Here is a 15,303-nt window from a genome sequence, read left to right on the forward strand (position 1 = left end):
CTGAAAAATACTCATTGTTTAGACATCTTTTTAAATCAAAAGAAGAAGGGAAGCGTGTGCGGATGCACCTTTACGCAGGAAATCATTTTTTTTTTTACAATAATATGGTTTAAGATTATGGAGACTGCAAAAATATGAGATGGGGACACCTCAAAGTGGGTGGGAGGGGAGGCAGAAATTGTAGCAGACAGATCTCATCACTGGAGTCTTCAAGAAATAAACTATATTAACAAAATTATTGGGACGCCTGCCTTTACATGCATGTGACCTTTAATGGCATCCCACTCAGTCTGTAGGGTTCAATATTGAGTTGGCCCACCCTTTGCAGCTATAACAGCTTCAAATCTTCTGGAAGGCTGTCCATAAGGTTAAGGAGTGTGTCTACGGGAATGTTTGACCATTCTTCCAGAAGTGCATTTGTGAGGTCAGGCACTGATGTGGATGAAAAGGCCTGGATCAGTCTCACACTACATTCTCCAACAGCTCTCCTCCACCATCCACACCACATTCTCCGACAGCTCTCCTCCACCATCCACACTACATTCTCCGACAGATCTCCTCCACCATCCACACTACATTCTCCGACAGCTCTCCTCCACCATCCACACTACATTCTCCGACAGATCTCCTCCACCATCCACACTACATTCTCCGACAGCTCTCCCCACCATCCACACTACATTCTCCGACAGATCTCCTCCACCATCCACACTACATTCTCCGACAGCGCTCCTCCACCATCCACACTACATTCTCCGACAGCTCTCCTTCACCATCCACACTACATTCTCCGACAGCTCTCCTTCACCATCCACACTACATTCTCCGACAGCTCTTCTCCACCATCCACACTACATTCTCCGACAGCTCTCCTCCCACCATCCACACTACATTTTCTGATATATCTCTCCCTCCACTGTACTCTGACAGCTCTTGTTCAACCACCTACATTCTCTTGTCTGGTTGCTCTCTTTCACAATACAAACCATGTTTTCTGTTACCTGTTATCACAGAGTGTTTCTTGCAGCATTCTGTCAAAGACCAAAACTATACCAATATTCTACTTAGCGGTCTCCAAGAGGATATATGCTCACTGACTGCCAAAGTAAGAAGTGTTATTCCCACTGGCACCAATGTAAGGAACATTCTCACCATGGACACCAATGATAATATTCTATGTGGCATTTGCAGCGACTCCATGTATCCTTAGAATATCAGCTGACACATATGGAACTGCACCTTCTGGACTCTTCATCTCATTAATATATATTGTAAAATATAATTGATGACTTTCAATGAACTGAGCACATTATGGTTGCTTGGTTGTAAAAAAGTTACTCAGAACAGAATATTGTAAAGTGTAGATTTCTGGTTTATTTTAGAAAATCAGAAGTGATTAACAACCATAAAGACAAGCCTTCACTGAAATATTGTATAATTGAAGTACAAGTGTTATAAATGTTTTAATAATGCCTTGGCTGTTGCCCAAATATTGTCAGATTTCCAGTTTAGTGTTATGGAGGTGCCTGTATGAGTGTGGGGCCAAGCCATTGCTGTCGGTTTTAGGGACCATATTACTGCGATTTAATCCCTTGAGGCCAATAACAATCAAACGACACCCCTAAATACATTTTGCAACACCTTCAATAAACTGCAGGATCAGGGCTGTTGATAAGGCACAGCCAGCCCTTCTGCACTGGTCCAAGGCCCCATTACTTCAAAAGGGGGTCCAGGCACCTGCCAAGCAAGAGGGCCGGCTGTAGTGCCTTGTTTCTGACACTGATCTTCTTGTAACTCCCCCTGCAGTGCTCTTGGCTTCTCCTCCTCTCCTTCCCTCCAGCTGTGCTGCAGGGGGGTCACTTCAAAATATCTGCGCCCCACCCCTTCTCTGATCACCTCCACCCCCCTGATGTTGGGGCCCCTCGCTAGAGCCCCCCTTTCACCTGCTGTCTGGGCCCCACTGTGTACCCTTTTACTTGCAGCACTGCTGGTTTCCCTCTCCCTTCTGACGGCAGCTAGTATGGGGGGCTATGAGGGCGGGGGCTAGTATATACAGTATCTCACAAAAGTGAGTCCACCCCTCATATTTTTGTAAATATTTTCTTCTATCTTTTCATGTGACAACACTGAAGAAATGACACTTGTCTACAATGTAAAGTAGTGAGTGTACAGCTTGTATAACAGTGTAAATTTGCTGTGCCCTCAAAATAACTCAACCCAGCCATTAATGTCTAAAACGCTGGCAACAAAAGTGAGTACACCCCTAAGTGAAAATGTCCAAATTGGGCCCAATTAGCCATTTTCCCTCCCCGGTGTCATGTGACTTGTTAGTGTTACAAGGTCTCAAGTGTGAATGGGGAGAAGGCGTGTTAAATTTGGTGTTATCGCTCTCAATCTCTCATACTGGTCACTGGAAGTTCAACATGGCACCTCAAGGCTGAGGATCTGAAAAAAAATTGTTTCTCTACAAAAAGATGGCATAGGCTTTAAGAAGATTGCCAAGACCCTGAAACTGAGCTGCAGCATGGTGGCAAACACCATACAGCGGTATAACAGGACAGGTTCCACTCAGAACAGGCCTCGCCATGGTCCACCAAAGAAGTTGAATGCACGTGCTCAGCGTCATATCCAGAGGTTGTCTTTGGGGAGAAATAGACGTATGAGTGCCGCCAGCATTTCTGCAGAGGTTGAAGGGGAGGGGGGTCAGCCTGTCAGTGCTTAGACCATACGCCGCACACTGCATCAAATTGGTCTCCATGGCTGTCATCCCAGAAGGAAGCCTCTTCTAAAGATGATGCACAATAAAGCCCGCAGACAGTTTGCCGAAGACAAGTAGACTAAGGGTATGGATTACTGGAACCATGTCCTGTGGTCTGATGAAACAAAGATAAACTTATTTGGTTCAGATGGTGTGAAGCATGTGTGGCGGCAACCAGGTGTGGAGTACAAAGACAAGTGTGTCTTGCCTACAGTCAAGCATGGTGGTGGGAGTGTCATGGTCTGGGGCTGCATGAGTGCTGCCGGGACCGGGGAGCTACACATCATTGAGGGAACCATGAATGCCAACATGTACTGTGACATACTGAAGCAGAGCATGATCCCCTCCCTTCATAGACTGGGCCGCAGGGCAGTATTCAAACATGATAACGACCCCAAGCACACCTCCAAGACGACCACTGCCTTGCTAAAGAAGGTAAAGGTGATGGACTGGCCAAGCATGTCTCCAGACCTAAACCCTATTGATCATCTGTGGGGCATCCTCAAATGGAAGGCGGAAGAGTGGAAGGTCTCCAACCTCCACCAGCTCTGTGATGTCGTCATGGAGGAGTGGAAGAGGACTCCAGTGGCAACCTGTGAAGCTCTGGTGAACTCCATGCCCAAGAGGGTTAAGCCACTGCTGGAAAATAATGGTGGCCACACAAAATATTGACACTTTGAGCCCAATTTGGACATTTTCACTTAAGGGTGTACTCACTTTTGTTGCCAGTGGTTTAGACATTAATGGCTGTGTGTTGCGTTATTTTGAGGAGACAGAACATTTACACTGTTATACAAGCTGTACACTCACTACTTTACATTGTAGACAAGTGTCATTTCTTCAGTGTTGTCACAGGAAAAGATATAATGAAATATTTACAAAAATGTGAGGGGTGTACTTACTTTTTTGAGATACTGCATATGTCCTGTTTACCAGTCCCTTCCTTTCCTGAATGAACACAGAGTGATTGGTACCGATTGCTCCTGTGTTCACTCATCACTGAAGCATAGTAAACTGTGTTTCCTTTGCTTTAGTTTGTAAAGTAACAGGAAGTCTCTGAACACATTGCATTCATTCATTCATCTGAGGCTGTAGAGAAGGGGATGGAGGAGTCTATGTCTATGGGCCAAACAGAACAAACAGTTAATCGCAGGCAAATATTTGTCATCATGTCCTCAGGTGTGTGTACTCTGATGTCTAATTAGATTTCCTTTATGTGTGAAGCTTTTCCCGCACTCTGAACATAGAAAAGGGCCCTCCCGATTGTGAGTCTTCTGATGATAAAGAAGGCTTCTTTTCTCCGGAAAAGATTTCCCGCACTCGGAACATGAAAAAGGACGTTCGCCCGTGTGCCTCCGTTGGTGGGCAAGAAGTGCACTTTTCTCAGTGAAACACTTCCCGCACTCTGAGCATGCGAAAGGACGCTCCCCCGTGTGAATTCTCTGGTGTGTGAGAAGGTTGGCTTTCTGAGTGAAACCCTTCCCGCAGTCTTGACAAGCAAAAGGGCGCTCACCCGTGTGACTTCTCTGATGTCTCACCAGGTGTGCTTTCTCAGAGAAACATTTCCCGCACTCCAAACATGAAAAAGGATATTCGCCTGTGTGGATTCTCTGGTGGGCCATCAGTTTTCCTTTCTCGGTGAAACATTTCCCACAGTCTGAGCATGAGAAAGGACGCTCACCAGTGTGAATTCTCTGGTGCGTAAGAAGGTTTCCTTTTTGAGTGAAACATTTCCCGCATTCCGAACATGTATAAGGACGCTCACCCGTGTGACTTCTCTGGTGTGCAAGAAGTTTTCTTTTCTCAGGGAAACCTTTCCCGCACTCGGAACAGGAGAAGGGGCATTCGCCCGTGTGACTTCTCTGGTGGGTAACCAGTTGGCTTTTTCGTATGAAAGCTTTATCACACTCTGTACATTGAAAAGGACGCTCGCCCGTGTGAATTCTCTGGTGCGTGATCAGTTTTTTTTTCTCGGTGAAACCTTTCCCGCACTGTGAACACGAAAAAGGACGCTCACCTGTGTGGATTCTCTGGTGTATGAGCAGTACGCTTTTGTCAGTGAAAGATTTTCCACACTCTGGGCAGGAAAAAGGACGCTCACCCTTGTGACATCTCTCGTGTCTAAGGAGGTGTGCTTTCTGCGTAAAACATTTTCCGCACTCCTGGCACGAGTACGGGCGCTCACCTGTGTGAATTCTCTGGTGTGTATTAAGCGCACTCTTCTCAATGAACCTTTTCCCACACTCGGAACACGAATAAGGATTTTCAGCCTTGTGACGTTTCTGGTGTGCAATTAGTTCACTTTTTTCAGTGAAAGATTTCCCGCACTCTGAACATGTAAAGGTCACGCTGGTGTGGGATCTGAGATGTATAAGGAGTTCAGAGTTTGTTTTAAAAGATTTTCCGCACCCCAGACATGACAATGAGCATTCTCCTGTGTCAACTCCATCATGGGTTGAAGAAGATTCCTTGGGATTAGGTGGATCTGTTGCTCCTTCTGGACTGTGAGATCTTAGATGGATTTCTGGAGTAACAGGATGTGATTGTTCAGAAGATTCCTCAGGATTAGAGGGATCCATTGATCTCTCAGAACGGTGAGGTGTGTGATGAATATTTTGAATAATGGGATTTTCTCCTGGAGAATATTGTGATGTGCCGTTATCTTCTGCATTATAATCTGGAGTCACAATAAGATTTTCCTCTGAGGTATTCCTGATGTAGAGTCCATCTGTAAGAGACAATTTTTATTTAAATGTTAAAAAGTATTTAACGATCACCTCTCAGAAATCATGTGCAGGGGCATATCAGGACTTCCGACATGGAATATGGGAACACAATGTTATATTGAGGAATGGAGATGGACCTTTCATATGGTGTACAGTATCTCCTCCTCATTTGTTGGGAACATGACATTATATTGAGGAATGGAGATGGACCTTTCATATGGTGTACAGTATCTCCTCCTCATTTGTTGGGGACATGACATCATAGTGAGGAATGGAGATGGACCTTTCATATGGTGTACAGTATTTCCTCCTCATTTGTTGGGAACATGACATTATATTGAGGAATGGAGATGGACCTTTCATATGATGTACAGTATCTCCTCCTCATTTGTTGGGAACATGACGTTATATTGAGGAATGGAAATGGACTTTTCATATGGTGTACAGTATCTCCTCATTTGTTGGGAACATGACGTTATATTGAGGAATGGAGATGGACCTTTCATATGGTGTACAGTATCTCCTCCTCATTTGTTGGGAACATGACATTATATTGAGGAATGGAGATGGACCTTTCATATGGTGTACAGTATCTCCTCCTCATTTGTTGGGAACATGACGTTATATTGAGGAATGGAGATGGACCTTTCATATGGAGTACAGTATCTCCACCTCATTTGTTGGGAACATGACGTTATATCGAGGAATGGAGATGGACCTTTTATATGGTGTACAGTGAGTGGCTTCGGGCCACAAAGGACAGTTTCAACTTGCCATCTTTATCACTTACCTGTGCCAATATCAAGAGGCGAATTCTTTTCACTTTTTAAAATCATCTCATTCTCCTCTGTAAACTGCCGATTGGTACTCATATACGTCTCTTCTTCCTCTTCAACCTCAACTTTCATATAAATCAAGTTTTCTTCCTGAGCCCCAAAATGAGAGAAAAAACAAGTGTTAATAACAATGGACTATATAGAAGTATATCATCTCATAATTCTGATACATTTTTTAATCCTCGATCCTCAATCCCACCTACCTGATAATGGTGAGGGATGGTGCGGAATGTGGAACCCCAGGAATACAGAGGACGGGGACATCTCTCTGGTGGGTTCCCATTACTGGATCCATCTGTAGGAAACACACACACTGACTGAATACATTGTTTCTATGTGTTTATCAGATGATGGGGGATCTAGGTGGAGCCTCCGTACTGCTCTCTCCTTTATAATAAAGTCTCCTCTTACCCGGTGATGTGAGGGGTGGCTGATTGTCCATCATGATGTCCTTGTAGAGATCCTTGTGTCCTTCTAAATACTCCCACTCCTCCATGGAGAAATAGACAGTGACATCCTGACACCTTATAGGAACCTGACACACACAATGATACAGTCACCATCCAGACACATCCCTTGTCTGTTACTGGATAATGTCCCAGAATTCCCGGCACCGCTCACCTCTCCTGTCAGCAGAGCAATCATCTTCTGGGCGACTTCTAGAATCTTCTGATTGTCCTTTTTCTGAAGTGTCAGAATGGGAGGTAGAGGTACTGTGGTGGGGCTTTGTTTTTCTTTTGTGGACATGTGGTGACATCTCCTTTCAATACTATTCTCAGCTGAAGTCTTTAGAACTATAGCACAGTCCTGTGTTATACAACATTGAATATAATGTCAGAGTCTTCCTTACCTCTCCTATCAAGTCTGGGTTGTATTGCAAAAGATAAAAGTAATGCCATGTAATTCTCTCAGAATCCTCCTTACCTCTCCTGTCAGCAGACAGATGATCTCCAGAGTGTGATTCAGTATTAACCCTTTTGAGAGAGAATACTTTCTTCCCTTTTTCACACAACTTTGAAGCTGCCGGTCCTCCATCATGACGTCCTTGTAGAGATCCTTGTGTGCTTCTAAATACTCCCACTCCTCCATGGAGAAATAGACAGTGACATCCTGACACCTTATAGGAACCTGACACACACAATGATACAGTCACCATCCAGACACATCCCTTGTCTGTTACTGGATAATGTCCCAGAATTCCCGGCACCGCTCACCTCTCCTGTCAGGAGCTTCATAATCTTGTTGGTGACTTCTAGAATCTTCTTGGCACTGGTTACCTCTGTTGTCAGGCAGTGAGGTGGAGGCACTGTGATGGGTGATGTCCTGTGAAGACTACTGCTGGGTGTTAATGGATCACCAGATGTTTGCTTCACTATATTTATCTCCTGAGTAAAGAGAAAATGTAAAAAGTATCTTTACAAACTCTCCCAGATTCCTCCTCACCTCTGCGGTCAGGTCTGTGCTTTATTTTTTCTCTCAAAACTGATTTTATTGGTACATAAAAAACAAAGAAACAAATCAAGGTAACATACATGTTCATACAAGAACCAAAACTTGCAGCATACAAAGAAAAGTACTTCTCACTTATCAGTGTTACGTACCACTACAGTAAATATAATCTCTTCTCCTTTATATACAGCATACCAACTTAAGTGAATAATATGGCCCATCAGGCCTCAACCCCTGTGCAGCCGGGCATGCCTGTACCAACTCTGTTGTTATACATTTATATCCCCAGGTATGACTCTTCTTTCATGTCTTAGATAAGTAATCATTCTATAACCAGCTCCAGGGGGGACAACCCGGGGTTATTAAGCCAAGGAGCGCACAGCAGCTCAAATTTTCCTGCACGGCCCCTGTGTTGATAAATGTACTTTTCCAGGCGTAACGTGGCCCCCATCTGAGCTATCCATTCCCGCAACCTCTGAGGGTCACTCGCTCTCTAGTGTTGAAGGATAAGTTTACGGGCCTGGAAAAGGGCTCTACCTATGGCCTCCTTAGGGTTCGCCTCTATTGGGAGGTCATCCATAATACCTAGGATACACACTTTTGGGTCTTGTGGCACCGTTACCATGAAGACCCCATTGAGAGTTTCAATGACTCTCCTCCAATATAGATGTAATTTGGGGCAGCGTCACAGTAAATGAATGAGATTTCCATGGTCCCTGGTGCACCTGGTGCATTGATCCTCCTGCCCAATCCCCATCTTGTACAGTCTGGTCGACGTACGGTGCACCCTCATTACAATGTACAGTTGTGACAATCGCTGTGCCGTATTCAGCGAGCAACCCTATATTGCCTGTAGAGCCTCAGCCCATTGGTCCTCCTCAAATGCTCCTACATCCCTCTCCCATGAGGTAGTCACCTTTGCTGGGAAGCCCGGCGAAACTGCGTTAAGTAGCATAGCATATGATCTGGATATAAAACCCTTGTAACTGGTGATTTCTATCATATAATGAAAGATTGGGGCGGGGGATTGTATCCAAGGATTGTTTCCTGCCTGCGCCTTGACGGCACGCCACAGTTGCAAGTAATGGAAATACATAGATTGGGGGATTCCATGTCTTTCCCTCAACTCTGCAAAGGAGAGAAATTTACCCCTATTAAATAGGTCTGTGCTTTATTAATAGAGATAAGAGTGATGTCATGCGACCTCCCAGAATCCTCCTCACCTCTCCGGTCAGGTCTGTGTTTTATTAATAGAGATAAGAGTGATGTCATGTGACCTCCCAGAATCCTCCTCACCTCTCCGGTCAGCAGGTAGATGATCTCCAGTGCAAGGTTCAATATCCTCTCAGTCCCATGACTTTGGTCCTCCTCCATTCTCATTGATGTTCTAAAGTCTAACGCCGAAGAAAGGAGACCTAAAAAACTCATCATACTAAGAAGGAAAAGGAGTTAGAGGAGGTTTCATACTCTCACACACTCATTCAACATGAATGCTGACCATAGAGTGAGAGAAGCAGGGCTGGAGAAAGAAAATAAAGGTTTCATGATTGATGAACCGAAGTATCAACAATCTTTGATATGCTGGTGAGATTTCATTCATAGCTATATATTTAGAGAACCTCAAGAGCCGCACAATCAATGTTAAACAACAAAGTGAAAAGATGGGACTTCAACTAAGTATGGAGAATGAGAGCCAACAACCCCCGAGACAGCTTTATGAAAGTTTGATAAATGTTTCTATATTTAGGATGTATCTGCTCTATAAACCAGAGGCTCTGGTTGGACAGTTGGATAAATGGCTCTATATTTAGGGTGTATCCGGTCTATAAACCAGAGGCTCTTGAAGGACAGTTGGATAAATGGCTCTATATTTAGGATGTATCTGATCTATAAACCAGAGGCTCTTGAAGGACAGTTGGATAAATGGCTCTGTATTTAGGATGTATCTGGTCTATAAACCAGAGGCTCTGGATGGACAGTTGGATAAATGGTTCTATATTTAGGATGTATCCGGTCTATAAACCAAAGGCTCTGGATGGACAGTTGGATAAATAGTTCTATATTTAGGCTGTATCTGGTCTATAAACCAGAGGCTCTGGATGGACAGTTGGATAAATGGTTCTATATTTAGGATGTATCCGGTCTATAAACCAGATGCTCTGGATGGACAGTTGGATAAATGGTTCTATATTTAGGATGTACCCGGTCTATAAACCAGAGGCTCTGGATGGACAGTTGGATAAATGGTTCTATATTTAGGATGTATCTATGTAAATATTACAATACTCTATATATGTATATATCAGCATCTTATGGTGATAAAAGACATCACAGTGACTATGGAGGAAGAGGACGGACATGAAGGTTTGTTACTGGGTGTAAATATAAAATAATATCTTATTACCTCCTCTGCTGCCAGTTTCAGTAATGTCTCCTCTCTACTTCCTCATAGCTCAACCTTTCACCCAAAATTTCCCATAGGCATCTTACATCACTTCCTGTCTGCATGTGACATCACTTCCTGTCTGTGCATTCCTCTAACAATAAATTAGGTCACTACCTTGTGGTGAATATAGAAACTGCAGGTTATAATGTTTTTTTTTTTAGTACTTTGACAGCTGCCTCGTAGTTTATTACACATGAACATTATGCTTTAGTTAAAAAATAAAAAAGGGAAAAATATCATGAAAAAGAGCAATAATTTGAAAGTGTTCTAAAATATATATATATATATATATATATATATATATATATATATATATATATATATATATATATATATATATATATATAATTTTTTTTTAAACTCTATATAAAAGATATTTTGTTCAAATTTGCTATAGTCCATCTTGATACATTTACACTTTTACCTTCACAACTTATTATTGATATACAGTCACGTTGCTTAATCTAGATGTTTTCTTTCTATTTATAATAAAAAGAGATTGAAAAGATTGAAACTTCTGCGTTTTACTGCGACATCTACCACTTGTTTCCTGTCAATGTTCAGTATATAGAGCGGAGCCCAGACTGGCCCTTTCCAGCTGCTCATAGGAACTGATGTTTCCTATTTTAGGTGCTCATAGGACATGCGAGTCTCAATTCTTCCCTTAATGCGAGTACACCCGGTACAATTGCATACAGATTGGCAATAAACTTAGATCGAGCATAGACACTAAAATGCAACAATCTCCCCAGAGATACAGTATCTCACAAAGTGAGTACACCCCTAAGTGAAAATGTCCAAATTGGGCCCAAAGTGTCAATATTTTGTGTGGCCACCATTATTTTCCAGCACTACCTTAAGCCTCTTGGGCATGGAGTTCACCAGAGCTTCACAGGTTGCCACTGGAGTCCTCTTCCCCTCCTCCATGACAACATCACGGAGCTGGTGGATGTTGGAGACCTTCCACTCTTCCGCCTTCCATTTGAGTATGCTCCACAGATGCTCAATAGGGTTTAGGTCTGGAGACATGCTTGGCCAGTCCATCACCTTTACCTTCAGCTTCTTTAGCAAGGCAGTGGTCGTCTTGGAGGTGTGTTTGGGGTCGTTATGTTGGAATACTGCCCTGCGGCCCAGTCTCCAAAGGGAGGGGATCATGCTCTGCTTCAGCATGTCACAGTACATGTTGGCATTCATGGTTCCGTCAATGAACTGTAGCTCCCCAGTGCTGGCAGCACTCATGCAGCTCCAGACCATGACACTCCCACCACCATGCTTGACTGTAGGCAAGACACACTTGTCTTTGTACTCCTCACCTGGTTGCCACCCCACACGCTTGTCACCATCTGAACCAAATAAGTTTATCTTTGTTTCATCAGGCCACAGGACATGGTTCCAGTAATCCATACGACATCAAGGAGCTGGTGGATGTTAGAGACGTTGCGCTCCTCCATCTTCTGTTTGAGGATGTCCCACAGATGCTCAATAGGGTTTAGGTCTGGAGACATGCTTGGCCAGTCCATCACCTTTACCCTCAGCTTCATTAGCAAGGCAGTGGTCATCTTGGAGGTGTGTTTGGGGTCGTTATGTTGGAATACTGCCCTGTGACCCAGTGTCAGAAGGATCATGCTCTACTTTAGTATGTCACAGTAGATGTTGGCATTCATGGTTCCCTCAATGAATTGTAGCTCCCCAGTGCCCCAGACCATGACACTCCCACCACCATTCTTGACTGCATGCAAGACACACTTGTCTTTGTCCTCCTCACCTGGTTGCCACCAGTGTTGGTCATCTTACTTTAAAAAAGTAATTCGTTAAGTTACAAATTACTTCTCCCAAAAAGTAATTGTGTTAGTAACTCAGTAACTACATTGGAAAAGTAATTACTCAGCAAAGTAACTGTGACTTTTTTTTTTATATTCTAAGGGGCGGGTCTAGTATTACTGTAAGCAAGGGGCGCGTTCCCCCCTGCACGTCTATTTCCCCTGTGTACCCCCCTGCACATCTGCCCGCCCCCTACACATATATCTGTTCCCCCTCTGTACCCCACTACACGTCTGTCATCCTCCCCACAAACATATCTCTGTTTCCCCTCTGTACATCTGTCCCCCCCAAACTCACGGATCGGATCATTCCGTGGATCAGAGTTACGGATCAGATCATTTTTCAGAGCAGCACATAATAATTGAATTTGCAAAAACCTGTGAAAATTCCACCACCATGTAGTCCCCACTGTCATATCCACAATCTCCCCCACTGTAATATCCACAATTTCCCTACTGTAATATACAACTCCCCCACTGTATTATTGGCTGAGTATGGCTGGGTATTACCGAGTATGGCAAAGTATGGCTGGGTATTACCGAGTATGGCATAGTATAGCAGAGTATGGCTGGGTATGGCAGAGTATGGCTGGGTATGGCAGAGTATTGGCTGGGTATTGCAGAGTATTGGCTGGGTATTGCAGAGTATTGTCAGGGTATTGGCAGGGTACTGCAGAGTATTGCATTGTATTGCAGAGTATTGGCAGGGTATTGGCAGGGTACTGCAGAGTATTGGCAGGGAATTGCAGAGTATTGGCAGGGAATTGCAGAGCATTGGCAGGGTACTGCAGAGTATTGGCATGGAATTGCAGAGTATTGGCAGGGTATTGCAGAGTATTGGCAGGGTATGGAGGGATGGCTGTGTGACTGCAATTGTCACAGAGCAGCGCTGGGGGCACTACAGATTTAGCCCACAGCGCTGCTGCCATCCGATTTCTCCCTTCCACTGTACAGATCTGTACACAGAGTGGAGAGAGGAACTGGCGTCATCATGAGGCCGGTTTGTTTACAAGTGATCGCTCCATCATTTGATGGAGCAATCACATTGTAAACAGCCGACGGGTGCACCAAGATGGCCACCGCTTTGGAGCTAGGCCGAAGCCGCAGCCTTTCCTAAGGCAGAGGCCGCGGAGTGCTCCGGATCGCTGCGCGTGGCGATCCGTTGCGCCTAAATGGCGGTAGATGTAATTGTGGCATTACGGCAATTACATCTACCGCCCCCCCGTGGCGATAGATGTAATTGCGGTAACGCCGCTCAAGTAATGGGAACGGCGTTACCATGACAGGAAGAGTAATCAGTTAGATTACCCGTTACCCTCTAAAGTAACAGCGTTAAGTAACGCAGTTTACTTTAATTCCGTTACTTACATCACTGGTTGCCGCCACACACGCTTGACACCATCTGAACCAAATAAGTTTATCTTGGTCTCATCAGACCAGAGGACATGGTTCCAGTAATCCATGTCCTTAGTCTGCTTGTCTTCAGCAAACTGTTTGCAGGCTTTCTTGTACATCGTCTTTGGAAGAGACTTTCTTCTGGGACGACAGTTATGCAGACCAATTTTATGCAGTGTGCGGCGTATGGTCTGAGCACTGACAGGCTGACCCCCCCACCCCTTCAACCTCTGCAGCAATGCTGGCAGCACTCATTGTCTATTTCCCAAAGACAACCTCTGGATAGGACGCTGAGCACGTGCACTCAACTTCCTTGGTTGACCATGGCGAGGCCTGTTCTGAGTGGAACCTGTCCTGTTAAACCGCTCTATGGTCTTGGCCACCATACTGCAGTTCTTGGTAATTCAGGGTCTTGGCAATCTTCTTATAGCCTAGGCCATCTTTATGTAGAGCAACAATTCCTTTTTTCAGATCCTCAGAGAGTTCTTTGCCATGTTGAACTTCCAGTGACCAGTATGAGAGTGAGAGGGATAACACCAAATTTAACACACCTGAGACCTTGTAACACTAACGAGTCACATGACACCAGGGAGGGAAAATGGCTAATTGAGCCCAATTTGGACATTTTCACTTAGGGGTGTACTCACTTTTGTTGTCAGCGGTTTAGACATTAATGGCTGTGTGGTGAGTTATGTTGAGGGGACAGCAAATTGACACTGTTATACAAGCTGTACACTCACTACTTTACATTGTAGCAAAGTGTCATTTCTTCAGTGTTGTCACATGAAAAGATAGAATAAAATACATACAAAAATGTGAGGGGTATACTGACATTTTTTTTCTTACTACTAATGGTGGCGATCAGTGACTTATAATGGAAGTGCGGTGGGCAAGCTGACACTGAGTGGGAACTGACTGGCGGCCACTGACATCACCAGAGACACTGATGCAGTGATCAGTGACAATACTATACACCGGTGTGTCTCAACCTTTTTTCAGTCAAGGCGCCCCATTCTAAAATGTTAAAGCTGTTCTAATAGTTTTACATAATGCAGCAACGTCCAAGTCCAAGTAGGACACCCAAAGTTAGAGGTGATTTATTCTTCCAAAGCAAATACACCTAACTGGTACTGACTAGTATTCCTATGTTTCTCCATCACTCAGGTAATGTGCCCACACTGCTGATGGAGAGGGGCAGAGGAGGGTCAAACAAGGATGCTATGCAGGCAGCTGACACCCTCCTTATCAACCGATGACACCATTGGTTGTTAGGAGGCTGGCAGCTAGAAGGTTGTAATGGTGCACAATGAAAACCTGTGGCTTAGTGTAACTAAAAGGCAGGCTTCATCCACATGCATTTTGCCAAGGCACCCCTGAAGAAACCCCAAGGCACTCTGCTAGAAAAAGCTGCTATACACTGTCACTGTGCTAAGGAAACTGGCTGGATAAATATGTGCCTAACTGTGTGTGCTACTTTTTACTAAATATCTCTTTGTTTCTTCTCCCTGCTTTGCAGGAAGAAGAAACAGAGATTGTTCCCTCTGTACAGAGCTGTTTTGTTTTGCAGAGAAAGAAACAGAGAGATCGTTCCCTCTGTACAGAGCTGTGTTGCTTTGCAGGGAGAAGAAACAGAGAGATCGTTCCCTCTGTAGAGAGCTCTGTGTTGCTTCGCAGGGAGAAGAAACAGAGAGAGCGTTCCCTCTGTACAGAGCTCTGTGTTGCTTTGCAGGGAGAAGAAACAGAGACCGTTCCCTCTGTACAGAGCTCTGTGTTAATTCGCAGGGAGAAGAAACAGAAATCGTTCCCTCTGTACAGAGCTCTGTTTTGCTTTGTAGAGAGAACAAACAGAGAGATTGTTCCCTCTGTACAGGGC

The 15,303-nt window shown here is 44.4% G+C and overlaps 1 protein-coding gene across 1 annotated transcript in view; it reads right to left on the minus strand.

Annotated features, from left to right (window-relative positions):
- The window catches only part of LOC143955216 (uncharacterized), a 155,717-nt gene that overhangs the window by 11,497 nt on the left and 128,917 nt on the right, over window positions 1-15,303 (minus strand). The window contains exon 24 of the mRNA XM_077465300.1: window positions 4,272-4,531. Coding sequence (XP_077321426.1) covers window positions 4,272-4,531 — 260 coding nt within the window. The remainder of the gene's footprint in view (window positions 1-4,271; window positions 4,532-15,303) is intronic.

This window comes from Lithobates pipiens, unplaced genomic scaffold (genome assembly GCF_037356315.1).
Source record: "Lithobates pipiens isolate NorthernLeopardFrog02 unplaced genomic scaffold, aLitPip1_a1.2 Scaffold_35, whole genome shotgun sequence".
NCBI lineage: Eukaryota > Metazoa > Chordata > Amphibia > Anura > Ranidae > Lithobates > Lithobates pipiens.